The 13,110-nt window shown below is 56.3% G+C and overlaps 1 protein-coding gene across 1 annotated transcript; it reads right to left on the minus strand.

The window, feature by feature from the left end:
- Positions 1 to 2,845: 2,845 nt before the first annotated feature.
- LOC308458742 (gamma-secretase subunit Aph-1b-like) lies at positions 2,846 to 10,275 on the minus strand. Its single transcript, XM_080973677.1, has 7 exons — positions 10,095 to 10,275; positions 9,641 to 9,811; positions 7,850 to 7,923; positions 7,365 to 7,487; positions 7,155 to 7,282; positions 4,265 to 4,388; positions 2,846 to 4,115 (listed from the first exon to the last, which is right to left on the minus strand). Exons 1-7 carry the CDS (start codon positions 10,205 to 10,207, stop codon positions 4,078 to 4,080), a joined length of 771 nt encoding a protein of 256 aa, XP_080829803.1. The 5' UTR covers positions 10,208 to 10,275; the 3' UTR covers positions 2,846 to 4,077.
- Positions 10,276 to 13,110: the final 2,835 nt, after the last annotated feature.

Consider the following 13,110-nt stretch of genomic DNA (forward strand, 5'->3'; position numbering starts at 1 on the left):
TGCTGCTCTGAGCCATTGCAGGGCAGTGCCAGGTGGGCATCTTGGCTGATGAAGGGATGCCCAGCCTGGGAGACGTTCTCCGGCCGACACACAGTAGAAGTGAGCGGCGCAGAGACAGGCGTCAGGAGGAGGCAGGCGCTAAAGATTCTTCTGTGCACAAGAAGCATCCCTGGAGTATTTCAGCTGCAAGAGCAACAAGAGCAGCTCCCTCTCTTGCTCTCACACTCATAATCTGATTCACGGCTTCATTACTGTTGCTTGAGGCACCTTTCTTTTTTCATCCCGAAAACGTTTTTACTGGGTTTTACTGGCAATGTTACAACCAGGAGAAATATGTACGGGGATGAGATGGAAGAGAAACGTAGCATTTCCGCATTTCCTTTGGTCTCCTCTTCCTCTTCCCCTTTGTATGTGACGCGGTATATTTTGTTTCCCGTTTCTGTTCCTTTCCTGTGGTTTCCTTGCCCACCAGCACTCTGGTCTGCCTGGATGGGATGGAAGCCTGGCTGGGCGTGGACTTCGCTGCGGCAGCTGCTGGGTCACAAAGGCCGCACACAGAGCATTTGTTGTGAACTGAGACCCTCTTGCACCCCACCCCCTTTTGACAAGAACCCACAATGGAACCAGGCCTTTATTGTGCCAGTTCTTTTTTGCATTACAAAAAGGTTTGAATCACATGCTCCCATCTCTGCCCACTTTTTAAAAGAGAGTCACAGATGTGCTGGGTTGGAAGGGACCCCTGGGGTCATCCAGTCCAACCCCCTGCAGTGCAGGAATCAAAGCTAAAGCATTCCTGATGTGAAGGACAACCCACCCTCTTCCCGGGGAGCCCCCTCCCTTGTTCAGTTCTGGGGGAAGCCTCCCCACCCCACCTGAAAGAGCGGGGCTTCAGGGAGACCCCAAAGGGCCCTGGGTATGGGGAGAGGGGGAGGCCTCAGAGCCAGCCTGGCCTGCCTCTGCCCCCAGAGGTTCAAGCTCTGCTGCTTCTGATGCCCGCTTGGCTGTGGGGTGTCCTTCGGCTGGGAAATGAAGTGTGGCCCTGGATCCAGGCGTGGAGACGATGCCCCACGACACAAGGCAGGGATGGGCAAAAGGGCCTTGGGCAGCACAGCACACCTCAACCATGCTGTGCACATACAAGAAAGGCGGCCTCCCAAGAAACTGCGGGTTGCAGAGGGTTGGACTAGATGACTCTTTGGGTCCTTCCAACTCCTCAATTCTAGGACTATACAGGAGAGAGAAATGTCAGGATGCAATGGGTGAATGGATCAAGACCACTTTGCCAGACTGGCGCTGCCATGTCAGTTGTTCAAGAGAAATCAGAAGCCCAAGAGCACATAGACAAGTTTGGTGACTGAATTGCCATGGCCAATAAACCAGCTGGGGTGGGAGATGGGAAGGGCTGTAGCTCAGTGGTAGAGCACCTGCTTTGCAGGTAGTAGTTCTCCAGGTGAATCCCCAGCATTTCGAGACAGAGTTGGGAAAGAGTCCCGGCCTGAGCCCTGGAGAACCACTGTCTGTGGAGAAAGTGTGGAGCTCAAAGACCCAGTGGCTTCTGGACTCGGCTGCAGTGCCAGGCCCAATGGCAGTGGGTGGTGGGCACCTTTTTAGCAGGGGGGAGGGAGGGCCTGTGACAAGAGGCCTAGGGGGCAGCTGCCGGCTGGCATGGCCCTGAGGCTGAGCCGCAGGAAGGGGGGAGGGGCCCAACAGGCCATTTCGGTAAAGCAGGGACATTTTTGGCTCCACAGACCAGATTCTTGTCAAGACCAGCCTTTGCTAAAGCTGGCAGGTGGGGGAAGCTGGCAGACTGTGAATCACATGACCTCATGCTGTCACCTGATTGGCAGGTGAGATGTCCTTGCCACCTGTCAAGATCCCTCGGCTGAGGTTCCTGGTGTGGTGGCTGAAAGGCAGCTGCAAGCAGGACTTTTTGGCTTTGCCCGCAAAAGGGTGCTTTCTGCCTGTTCTTCTTGCAGGTTTCCCATAACGGGCATCTGGTTGGGCACTGTGAGAACAGGATACAGAACACTCTGGCCCTTGGCCTGATCCAGCAGCCAGTCTCTACTTAGGTTACTGTTTTGTCCTTCTCACCACTTGACATGGGAAGGGGAAACAAGGAGTCAGCCAAGCAGGATTAGACTCCCTTCACACCAGCTGGCAAGGGCCCTCCTGGCACTGGACTCAGCCTGGCACCACCAGGATTGCTCTCTTCACACTGGCTTGATGTGAAGGCACCATGTTCTGGGCATGGATTCAAAGGCCAGACTTCCTGATTCCCAAGTTGAAGCAATAATGGATAACGATCAGCAGGACAGAGATGGACCAGGTGAAGACCCCTTCACTAGCAGTGCCCCCTTTTCTTCTATTTATTTCTGTTTTCTTTAATGGCCAACATTGTTGGAGTGTCAGGCTGATGGGGAGCTAGTTGCAGAGGTTGACAGGCCACGGGGGTTTCTGTGGATATGGCTGAGGTTGGATGCAGGTGTATCCTTAGGGCATCAGTGGAGGGTGGTATAAAACTCAAACAAACCATGATGTCAGAAGCAGGATAAGCTCCAGGTCCCAGCAAAGGGAGAGGCAGTGAAAGAGCTCAAGCTTAATGCTCTCGGGATGCATCTTCATGGCAGTTATTTGGAGCTATATGACCTTTTTCCCTAAAGGTTTGGGGACGGTTGGAGGAGGCGGCTCATGTGGCCTTACCTGTGTAGTTTATCAAAGAAACTTGTGTTTCTTTCTATATTTGGGTGCTCTTCACATTGAAAAATTGTCCCAGAGTATACAGCGAAACAGGAGGCATTTTGGGGCCCAATTAGTACTAGCGTTGAAAACCCTGGATTAACTGAGGTCCAATTACCCAAAAGTATTTATTCATTTAATAGAACGGTAGAGTTGAAAGGGACCCTGAGAAGCATCTAGCCCAACCCTCTGCAATGAAGGAATTTCAACTAAAGCATCCATGGCAGGTAGCCATCCAAGCTGTGCTTAAAAACCTCCAAGGAAGGGGAATCCACATCCTCCAGAGCAGCGTTTCCCAACTTTGGGTCTCAAGCTGCTTTTGGACTACAACTCCCATCATCCCTAGCTAGCAGGACCAGTGGCCATGGATGATGGGAGTTGTATTTCAAAACAGCTGGAGGCCAAAGGCTGGGAAACACTGCTGCAGAGGGAGACTGTCTCTTGACACCAGAAAGTTCATCCTGAGGTTTAGCTGGACTCTCCGTTCTTGTAACTTGAAGCCATTGGTTTGAAGCTTACCCTCCAGAGCAGGAGAAAACAAGCTTGTTCCCTCTTCCATGTGGCAGCCCTTGGGATATTTGAGGATGGCTCTCCTATCTCCTCTCAGCCTCCTCTCTTCCAGGCTAAACAAAACCAGCCCCCACAACCGTTTCTCATCAGACTGGAAGGACACCAAAGGACATCTTGCCACCCCCAGAAACATAATCCGAACAGGAGGGACCCCTGAAGCAACCAGCAGCCTCCCAGTCCTATTTCTCAGAGGATGCAGCCCCCTCTCTGAAGCCCCCCTTCCTCAGTGTAGCACCATCAACCCCACCACTGCCCACAGACAGGTGTGCACACACTGTGGGCCTCATCCAGCCTTTTTATTAGTACAAATGTGCAGAGATGTGCCCCCCCATGAAAGAAAGAGGCCATGTGGGGCATTCTCCCTTCCCCAGTAACCCCCACCCCGATCCCCTCTCTCCTCTAAGCAGACCACACAGCTGGCTCTCCCTCTGCACCCCCACCCCACAGAGACAGATGCTCACCCCCCAACACCCTATGCCGGCAGCACCCCCAAAGCCCACCCCCTATTTAAACAACGCCAGCTGGCCAGAGCCAGGAACCCCTCTCTGGAGGGAGGGGGCTTTTGCTGCAGATTCACAGGGTCCAGGAGCTCTGCTGCAGCGCCCCTTGTGCCCAGACCTTCTACGGCAACTCGCCCCAAGAGGGGCTTCTGGGGGCAAGTCCAGCGGCCCCCTCCTGAGGCCCAGAAGCACTCCCAAAGGCACAGCAGCTGCATCCTCCTTGCCTCAGCAAATGGCTCCAAAGGACAGGGCGGGGGAGCCCAGCGGGGCCTCAGGATCCGGGTGGTGGCGCTGTCCCACTCCGCAGGCCTGTGGAAACAGACAGAGGGGGTCAGAGGCAAAGAGCCTGAGACCTCAAGCCCCAGGAGATGGAGGGGCCAAGGCTTCTGGGTGGGTTGCTGCTTGGAGCCACGGTGATGGGTGTTGCTGCCCCTCAGGCAACCTCTGGCCATACTTACACAGGAGGAAGTGGCGCAGGTTCTCTTTGGAGCCGCCAGAGACGAGGAAGGCCCAGACGGCAGCACCTGCCATGAGCAGGTAGGCAGGGAGGAGGCTCCCCAGGTAGATCGGGTTCCAGAACGTCTGCAGGAAGGGAGACAACATCACATTGCAGTAGACAAACAGGGAGGGGAAGCAAATGCTTCTGGAGGAAGAACTAACTAACAAAAGGCATTTCCATAGGGACAAATGTCAGGTTTTGCAATTAGACGGGAATTACCAAGTGCACAAATATAAGATGAGGGACACCTGGCTTGCCAGCAAAGCATGTGAAAAGGATCCAGGGGTCTTAACTTGAGTCCACCGTGTGATGCAGCAGCAAAAAAAGATTAATGCTATTCTAGGCTGCATCAACAGATGTACAGTGGTATCTCTGGTTGCGAACGGGATCCGTTCCGGAGGCCCATTCGCAACATGAATAGAACGCAACCCACAGCAGCGCGTCTGCGCACGCGCAGGTTGCAATTCGCTGCGTCTGCGCATGCGTGAGCGGCGAAACCTGGAAGTAACCCTTGCCAGTACTTCCGGGTCGCTACGGGATGCAACCTGAAAAAATGTATCATGAAGCAAACAGCATGAGCTATGACTGTAGTCAAAAGGCTCCCTTGGGCAGTGGTGGAATCTCCTGCCTTGGAAGGTTTTCAGCAGAGATTGGGTGGTCATCTGTGAGGGATTCTTTAGCTGTGGTTCCTGCACCGCAGGGGGTTGGGCTAGATGACCTTTGGGGTCGCCTTTCAGCAACAACTCTGATTCTAACCCAGGATTTTGAATCACTATATGCTAAATGTAAGGTGAAGAAGCGCAGGAATTGAGTTTCATTCTGAATGAAACTTTTCCATTCTCTCCTTTGCAGGATAGTTCTCAAATGTGCTGCTGCTTTTCTTGTCTTTTTAGGATTTTTAGAATGTCCTTAAGAACTTGCTCCTATCCGTCATCTAACAATTGGCCTGTTCAGATTTCTGCTGGTCTGACAACTGAATGGAAGAAGTATCTCAGACCTGCCTCACCCTTTGGCTGCCAGCAGTGTGTTGGGGGGGGAGTGAGGCCCCTCAGAGGACCATCACGGCCCCCTTTCATGGTGACCCAGACACTCCATTCACCTTGTTTCAGGTGTGCTGGCCCAGGTCAAAGAGGATGTGTCAACACCCCCCCTCCAATACGACACCTGAGCTCCCCATGACCAAAGTGCTGGGTTCAGGAAGCCGCTTCAGAGCTCTCTCGGCACAGGTGAGGGCAGAAGGCGCCCAGGAACGCCTATGCTGGGTCTTGGGAAGATGGGACAGGAGAGGCAGGGAAGGGGGGAAGAGCAGAATGGGAGGGGGTCCCCAAGTCTGGGGCCAGCCCTTTCTCTCTCCCCCCCCCCCACCCAGTGCACCTGGGAGCTGGCTGCTGCTTCCTGAACCAGTTTCTCCATGAATGCACCATCGCAGAGGCCGGGGTGTGGCAAGGGGCACCTCTCTGACTCAGCGTGGGAAGGAAGTTGCGCCTGCGGCAGCCCAGATCCTGGAGGAGCATCATGGGGGGGGGGGAGGTGTCTCACCATCCACCCCGATCGCTAAGCATGCACTGGCTGCCAGTGGGCAACTGGGCCTGGCTGGTTGCACCCACAGGCTGGAGCGACTTGGGAGCCCAGCGGCAAGAAGCAGGGCCTTCTCGGTGGTGGTGCCCCCTTGACGCAACTCCCTCCCAGGGGATTTTCAACTGGCTCCCACATGAGAAGCATCTGGGTACAAGGTAAAAATGGCTCTGTTTGTCTTGTTTTCAGGGACTTTCAAGGATCTATTCCTCAGGGAGCTTTTGGAGAGTTGCTTCTCCTCAGCTGGCTTTCCCACTCTCCGACTGTCTGTTCCTTTGACCTTGCTGGGCTGCTTCCTCTGAACATGAAGAGACTAGCATGGTCTTCCCCATCCTTTCATGCCATTCCCATCTCCCCCCGAAGCATTTCCATTTCTGTGGACATGGAGCAGCTTCACAGATTCCATTCAAAGCTCCAATTAGACTTCTCCATCACACGTCTCCCTCCCCTGTAAAACTTGCTTCTGTGGTAATACTAATTTTATACCAGAAGTTCTTCTAACTTTTGCATAAAGACTGCAAACACTTTGGGGACTCCTCTTCTTTTTACCTGGGACATGACTTTGCAGTGCTGAATTTTCTATTTGAGAGGCAGATACAGACTGTTTTATGCTGGTAATTAAATGTAGCTAAATAACAGCAAATTTCTCTGGAGATTCATTTTTAAAAAAAAAAAAACAACAACTATTAAAATACTAAATACTAGCAAGTTAAGAACAGTTGGGAATTTGGAAGACCCAAGTCAGTATTATTTCACTTATTCCTTTATGATTTAGATTAATGCATTTTCCTACTTCTTAAGGGAGCTGGAATGGAGAGTGTGGAAGAGACACCCCATAGCAGCCCGTGGGGTGGCCGGAGGGGGTGGCAGTGCTTTCCCTCTCCCCTTCCCAGCCCCACATCACTGCCAGTCACCGGCAGCGGAAGGGGGTGCGTGGCAGGGAGCTCAGCACAGAGCAGGCACAGTGTCAAGGTTGCGCCACTCGACCCCAAGCCCCTGCCACCCCCCATGGCAGCTGCTCCCTTCTCTGCCCTTTATCGCCCAGGATTTGTTTTTGGTAGCTTGACTTCATTGATGCCATTATTTTATATTCCATTTATTCTTTTATCGTTCCTTTATAATAAAAGAATAAATGTTGCACCTGATTTGTTTATTATGCAATATACTGTTTGTTTTACGCTACACCTTTATAGCAAATAAATAAATAAATGAACCCTGTTTTTGGCAAGCAGCAGCATGAGAAGTGAGCCCCTCTCTGCCCTCCAGCTACTCACCAGGCCAGAGACGATCAGGTGGGTGAGCACCACAGCCCCCACCTCCCACCACTGCTTGGTCTCACAACCGTGGAAGAAGATGATCCCCCAGAAGGTGTGCAGAAGGACCAGCACCAGTGTCATGAAGGCTGTGGCGGGAGAGAGCATCCGTTAGGCAGGGAGGAGGCAGGCCAGAGGGGTCAAGGGGGGGGAGCCTCTGGAGACCCTTACCTGACGTCAGGAAGTAGAGCTGGGAGTCCCCGTGGATGCCCACCGTGCCTGGCCCCAGAGCGTCCGCCAGAAGGTTGATCATGGAGAAGGCCCCACTCATGAGCCCAAAGCCCAGGCCGGCCACTGCGGGGAAGAAGCCGTTGTGTGCAGAGTCAGACCGTGGATCCCTCCCACCCCTCCTCAGACCCAGACATTTCGCCAGGAATGCTCCCAGAGCCTCCCCCATGTTCTCCACCCGTTCCTGGACCGCTCTTTTCCCTCCCAGAAGGGAGATAGCTCAGCCCCAGATTGTCTGGACCGGGGGGGGGGGCACGCTCAAGCAGCCCCTCCCATGGATATAGAAGTCGGACCCCTCTGAATAAAGTGGGACCCCACCCCCCGCTTTCGGGCCTCCTTTCTCCCTCCCTCCCAATCCCCAAGGGAGCCTGGGCTGAGAACGAAGACCCTCTTTGCCCATTTCTCTTCCCTGCCCTCTAGAAACGCACCATATGCCATCTGCTGGATGGAGATGGGAGAGCAGCCATCTTCACTCAGGGCCAACAGCCCCTCAATCGCCTTCCTGGTCAGGGGAGAGAAGGAATCCTGAGTTTTGTACTGGAAATCTTCAGCATATCTCACCTTAAGCACTTTGGCCTGTCTTAGAACCCGAGAATTGTAGAGTTGGAAGGGACCCCCAAGGGACCCCCTCAGCAAGGCAGGAATCACAACTAGAGCCTGCAGTCTTGGTGCAAAGTGAGGGGGACCCTTCCTCTCTGCCTCTATTTTCAACTTTATTTCAGGAGAATAACGTCTCACAGAAGAAACCCCCAGCCAAGCTGATGGTTGGAGTCCACGCAAGGCAAGCCCCCCTGCTGGCCTTCACAGTCATGGGGCAGCCCACCATCTCTCCCCAGGAGTGGCGCTCATCAGGATCAGCCTTCAAGGGGAATCTCTGCGCTCCAGAGGTGGATGGGGGGCGTCTTGCAGACAGGACGGGCGGCCTTTGGCCCAGCACTCCCAGTCCAGCCAGGCACATTGGCCTCAAGGGGACCAAAGGCCCAGGAAAGACCCCTTGCTACAGGCAGACCAGGATCTCCTCTGCCCCTGCAGCAGCCATTGCTGTGTCTGCCAAGCCCCTGTGGTGGGCACTGGGGCAACCCACACCGCTCTGCCCCAGGGATCTCACTTTGCCCTGGAGTCTCCTCCACCCCACAGTCCTCATGGGGGTCGGGGGAGGGTGCAACAAGTTGGTGCTGGCAACAGGAAGGATCACTGCGCTGACGGCAATGTGCAACCTTGGAGGGTAAGATTATGGGGAAAGGCAGGCCTTCCGCATGATGAGATGCGTCGGAGCCCAAAAGAGATCCGAGTGAAGACGGCCGAAGAAGCAGGAAGGGTCCAAGGTGCAGACTTCCACTGCAGCTCCTCAGTGTAAGAGGAGTGCAAAGAACAGTCTTGCTTCCTCTGCTTGCTGCCTCCCTGTTTGGCTTCCCATGCTTTTGCCCAGCTGGAGGCTGTGGGATCGTGACCCTCAGGCCTGGGTGGGAATCCCTGAGCATCAGTCCAAAACGCCCGGGGAAGGGAAGACGTTCTGATGCACAAGCAGAGAGGCTCAGGGAGGTTACAGGGAGGCCCAATATTCAATCAGCCTAAGAATCTGCTCTGATAAGCCTCTTCATATACCAGTTGAAGCTGTATTTTCTCATGGCGCTACATTGCTTTATGCTGCTTTGTTTCCTTCAGATTACTGACCTCTATAACATTGCTGCAGGTCCCAGGAATTATGAAGAGGCAGGGAAGAGCCCTGCCCCCCCGCCTCCCTCCAGGGTGACCCCCCTAACCAGCCCCCCTTGTCTGTGGCTGCTCAACCCACCACAGACAGGAAGAGGGGGAGCTGCCTGGTGCCCCACATCCCTCCCTCCACCCACCCAGCCCTGCCTGCCCTGACCGGCAGCAGCCACAGCAGTCCAGGCATTCAGGCAGAGGCTTCTCCCAGTGCTGCCAGGCCTTCTGGAGGGTCAAAAATGGGCACCTGGACAATCTGTGGTATCAACCGGCGTAAGGGGTCATGGGCAGCATTATTTTGCCCAGGACTGGCATCAAGCTGGTTGGGCGGTGACCCCCCGGGGGGCCTCGCTTGCCACCTGCAGCTTCCACCACTGCTTCTCCCCCCCCCCCATTGTCACTGGGTTGCTGAGAGGGAGGGTCCCCTTGGCAGCGCAGGACTGGGCTTTAAAGGGACCTTTCCTGGCCCAAGGCTGTAGCCCCCCCCCCCGTGTGCCCCCCAGCGTCCCTACCTGAGCAGCTTGTAGTAGAGGAAGCGGAAGGCCTCCTGCAGCAGCACCGAGAAGATGACCCCAAAGATGAGGAGGCCCCTCTGGAGCGCCTCGTTGGACGGGTCGCTGGCCTTGGCCGCGATGAACCAGACCAGCGAGGAGAAGAGCAGCGAGGCCAGCCAGAAGAAGGCCCTGCAGCGGAGGAGAGGAGGGCCAAGGTCACCGGCGCCCCCCAGCCTGGCACCCCGCAGCCTGGCCCAGGAGCCCCAGGGCCCAGGCATCGCCCCCGCCCCCAAGCCCACCGGCACTTGGGGGTCCGGCGCCGGGGGCGCACCCCTCCCCCGGGATGACACCGGGCCGGGCCGCACCCAGGGCACGCACCCCTCTGCCTCCGCCGGCCCTCGCGGGGAGGGGGCGCGGTCTGCGGGGGGGGTCTTCCCGGTCCCCCTCTCCCTCTCCCCCCCTCGGCACTGACCCTGCGATGAGGATGATGATGCGCAGCGGCTCGGCCACCACCGTCAGCAGGAAGAGCGCCAGCGCCGGCCCGAAGGCGATGAAGGCGCAGCCGAAGAAGACGGCCAGAGTCATGGCCGCACTCGGGCCGCGCACCCAGCCCCGACGGGGCGTCGCCCCCGCCGCCGCGATGCGAGCCCAGCCGGTCCCGGCGCCCGGGAAGACGCGCTTCTGCCGCTCCCTCCGCTCCCTCGGCCCAAGCCGGGCCTCCGCCCCGCCGCTTCCGCCCTCCTGACATCACATCCCGGCGGCGCCGAGGCTCCTCCTCCTCCTCCTCGGGCCCGGGGGGCGCGGCGGCGGCGGCGGCGGCGGCGCGGAGGCGGCTCAGGGGCTCCCGGGCGCCTTCCGATCCCCCCCCCCCAGGGCCGTTCCCGGGCGCGGCTGGCGGGCGCCCCGTCCGTTGCGAGCGCGCGGCGTTCGCTCCGGGACCCGCAGGCCGGGCGGGGCGGGGCGACTGGAGTCGAATGGGGGGCGGCCGGGGAGCCGCGGGGAAGGGCAGTGCCCACCTCGGCCTGGGGGGCGGGGAGTTGCAGCTGCCGAACTCGGGCCGTGGGGAGAGCGCACGACCCCTCCCGCCCCTTGGCAAACTGGGGGCACCATCTAGGAACACGGGGGGGGGGAGCGGATCTTGACTTGCTGGGGGGGTGGATGGAGGGGAGCTCAAAGTCCCCCATGATATTCTTGGAAGGAAGCTGGTAAAATGTGGGTTGAAGGAGGTAACCGTTAGGTGGATTTGTAGCTGGCTGGAGCCCAAAGAGGACTCCTTAATGGATCTTCGTCATCCTGGGAAAAAGGGACAAGGGGGGTGTCACAGGGTTCTGTCCTGGGCCCGTTGTCCTTCAACATGTATAAATGACTTGGATGAAGGAATTGAGGGGGTGCTCATCCAATTTGCAGATGGCACCAAACTGGGAGGGGTGGTCAATGCCACAGAAGACAGAAGCAAGATTCAAAATGAGCACAACAGCTTGGAGAATTTGGCACAAGCTAACAAAATGAATTTCAATAGGGACAAATGTAAGGTTCTGCACTTAAGCAGGAAGAACCAGATGCACACATATAAGATGAGGAACATCTGGCTTACCAGTAGGACATGTGAAAAAGATCCAGGGGTCTTAGGACCACAAGCTTAGCATGAGTCAACAGTGTGATGCAGCAGCAGAAAAAGCAAATGCTATTCTAGGCTGCATCAACAGAAGTCTAGTGTCCAGATCAAGGGAAGTCATAGTCCCACTCTCTTCTGCCTTGGTCAGGCCACACCTGGAATAGTGTGTCCAATTCTGGTCACCACAATTTAAGGAGGATGTTGACAAGCTGGAACGTCTAGAAACCAAGCCTTATGAGGAACAGTTGAAGGAGCTGGGTATGTTTAGCTTGGAAAAGAGGAGACTGAGAGGAGATATGAGAGACATCTTCAAATTTCTAAAGGTTGTCAAAAGGAAGATGAAGCAAGCTTGTTTTCCTGCTCCGCAGGGCAGGACTCAACCGGCTATAGACTGACAGTACACCAGGAGGAACCTTCAGAGAGCAAGAGCTGTTAACACAATGAAATGGACTCTCTGATGAATTCTTTAGCTGTTTTATTCTGCATTGCAAGAGGTTGGGCTAGATGACACTTGGGGTCTCTTCCAACTCTACAATGCTGTGAAATTTAAGGTGTATTTATTTTGCAGCAGTGTGCATCACTGTACACTTATTTTCACTGAGCTGCAATTGCCCTTTTACTGCTTATTCAGCCGCCTGAGGAATCCTCACAATGCCTTTTGGGGTGACACCTCATTGGGCGTCAACATAAAACCTTTCCCCCGCTCTTCTCGCCTCCAACTTCCTGGATCCCTTTTTGATTGACAACTTTCACATCCTCAGGTTGGGAAGCTGGATGATCTCAAGCTTACATTAGTTCTCCCCTCCTATCCAAAGCACCCGGCGGGCTCAGAGCGCAACTCCCCCGGGCAGAAATGAATCCCTGCCACCCCCCCACCTGGGGCCACGAGACAGAGCATGGGGGTCAGAACGCTGCAGAAGGGCAAGGCAGCCTCATCCGGCACATGAGGAACCCCACCCCAAGGGGCGCAGGGTGGTTGCCCCAGGGTCTCCAGCACCCAGCAGGCATTGCAGCCAGACCTGGAGGCCTCCATCCTTCCTACAATTAGGGGGGCTAAGAAGTGTCTGGGTCCCCCCCACACGCTGAGGGCCAGGTCTGCATCTACCTCCTCTTCAAAACATGGAAGGTAGGTACTGGTTCCATTTCCCCCACAGTGGCCCCCCAACAGGGATCTCCTCCGGCTGGTGGCTTGCCCAGCCAGCTCCTCCTCCTCCTCCCTGCCTGGCCAGCCAGCCTGCCTCCCCTCAGGCCCCATTGCTGGGCTGCAGCTGTTTGTGGAGCACCTGGCTTGGTGTGCAGAAGAGTCCAGGGTCCATCCCACCTAGAGAGCAGCTGCCAGCCAGTGCAGACAACACTGAGCTACATGGCTACATTCTTCCAAGGACCGGCTCCTCCAAACGCCCTCTCAGACACCCCTTGCCTTCAACCACCAGGGCTGGCCCACCCATGAGGCAAGGTGAGGCAACCGCCTTGGGCAGCAGAGCCACAGGGCAGCAGATCCAAGAAAAGCATTGCCTCCCGGGGCCCCACAAATCGAAGGCGCTGCTGCTCTCCTCCCCTAGGGAGCAAATGGCAGGTGCTGCCCTCTGAGGTCTCCTGGGCGCTGCACTCACCCCTTAATCCCAGGGGGGTTGTGGTTCACCTCGGGTGTCAGCCCAGACCACCCCAAAAATAAGAGGGGCCACAGCTCTTCCCTAGCACTCCCCCACCCCTCAAGGGAGTATCCACAAGTACCTTAGCCTCCCCCCAGAGGACAACAATGAGGCCTATGTCCAGAGACCCCCACCCCCTGCAGTGGGCCAGTCACCTCCCACCCTCTGCCCCTCCCTCCCCGCTGCCCCACCCAAAAGAGACCTCGGGAGACACAGCCCTC

Source organism: Podarcis pityusensis (assembly GCF_964106645.2).
Source record: "Podarcis pityusensis genome assembly, chromosome: 11".
NCBI lineage: Eukaryota > Metazoa > Chordata > Lepidosauria > Squamata > Lacertidae > Podarcis > Podarcis pityusensis.

What these genes read in the sequence shown, in the direction of transcription:
- LOC308458742 (XM_080973677.1), bottom strand. Translation starts at nt 10,207, where the DNA reads ATGACTCTGGCCGTCTTCTTCGGCTGCGCCTTCATCGCCTTCGGGCCG. An exon ending in CATCCAGCAGATGGCATATG is followed by an intron (nt 7,488 to 7,849) that starts GTGCGTTTCTAG and finishes TCTTCCCCGCAG; the next exon opens with TGGCCGGCCTGGGCTTTGGG. An exon ending in ACCTGATCGTCTCTGGCCTG is followed by an intron (nt 4,389 to 7,154) that starts GTGAGTAGCTGG and finishes CCCTTCCTGCAG; the next exon opens with ACGTTCTGGAACCCGATCTA.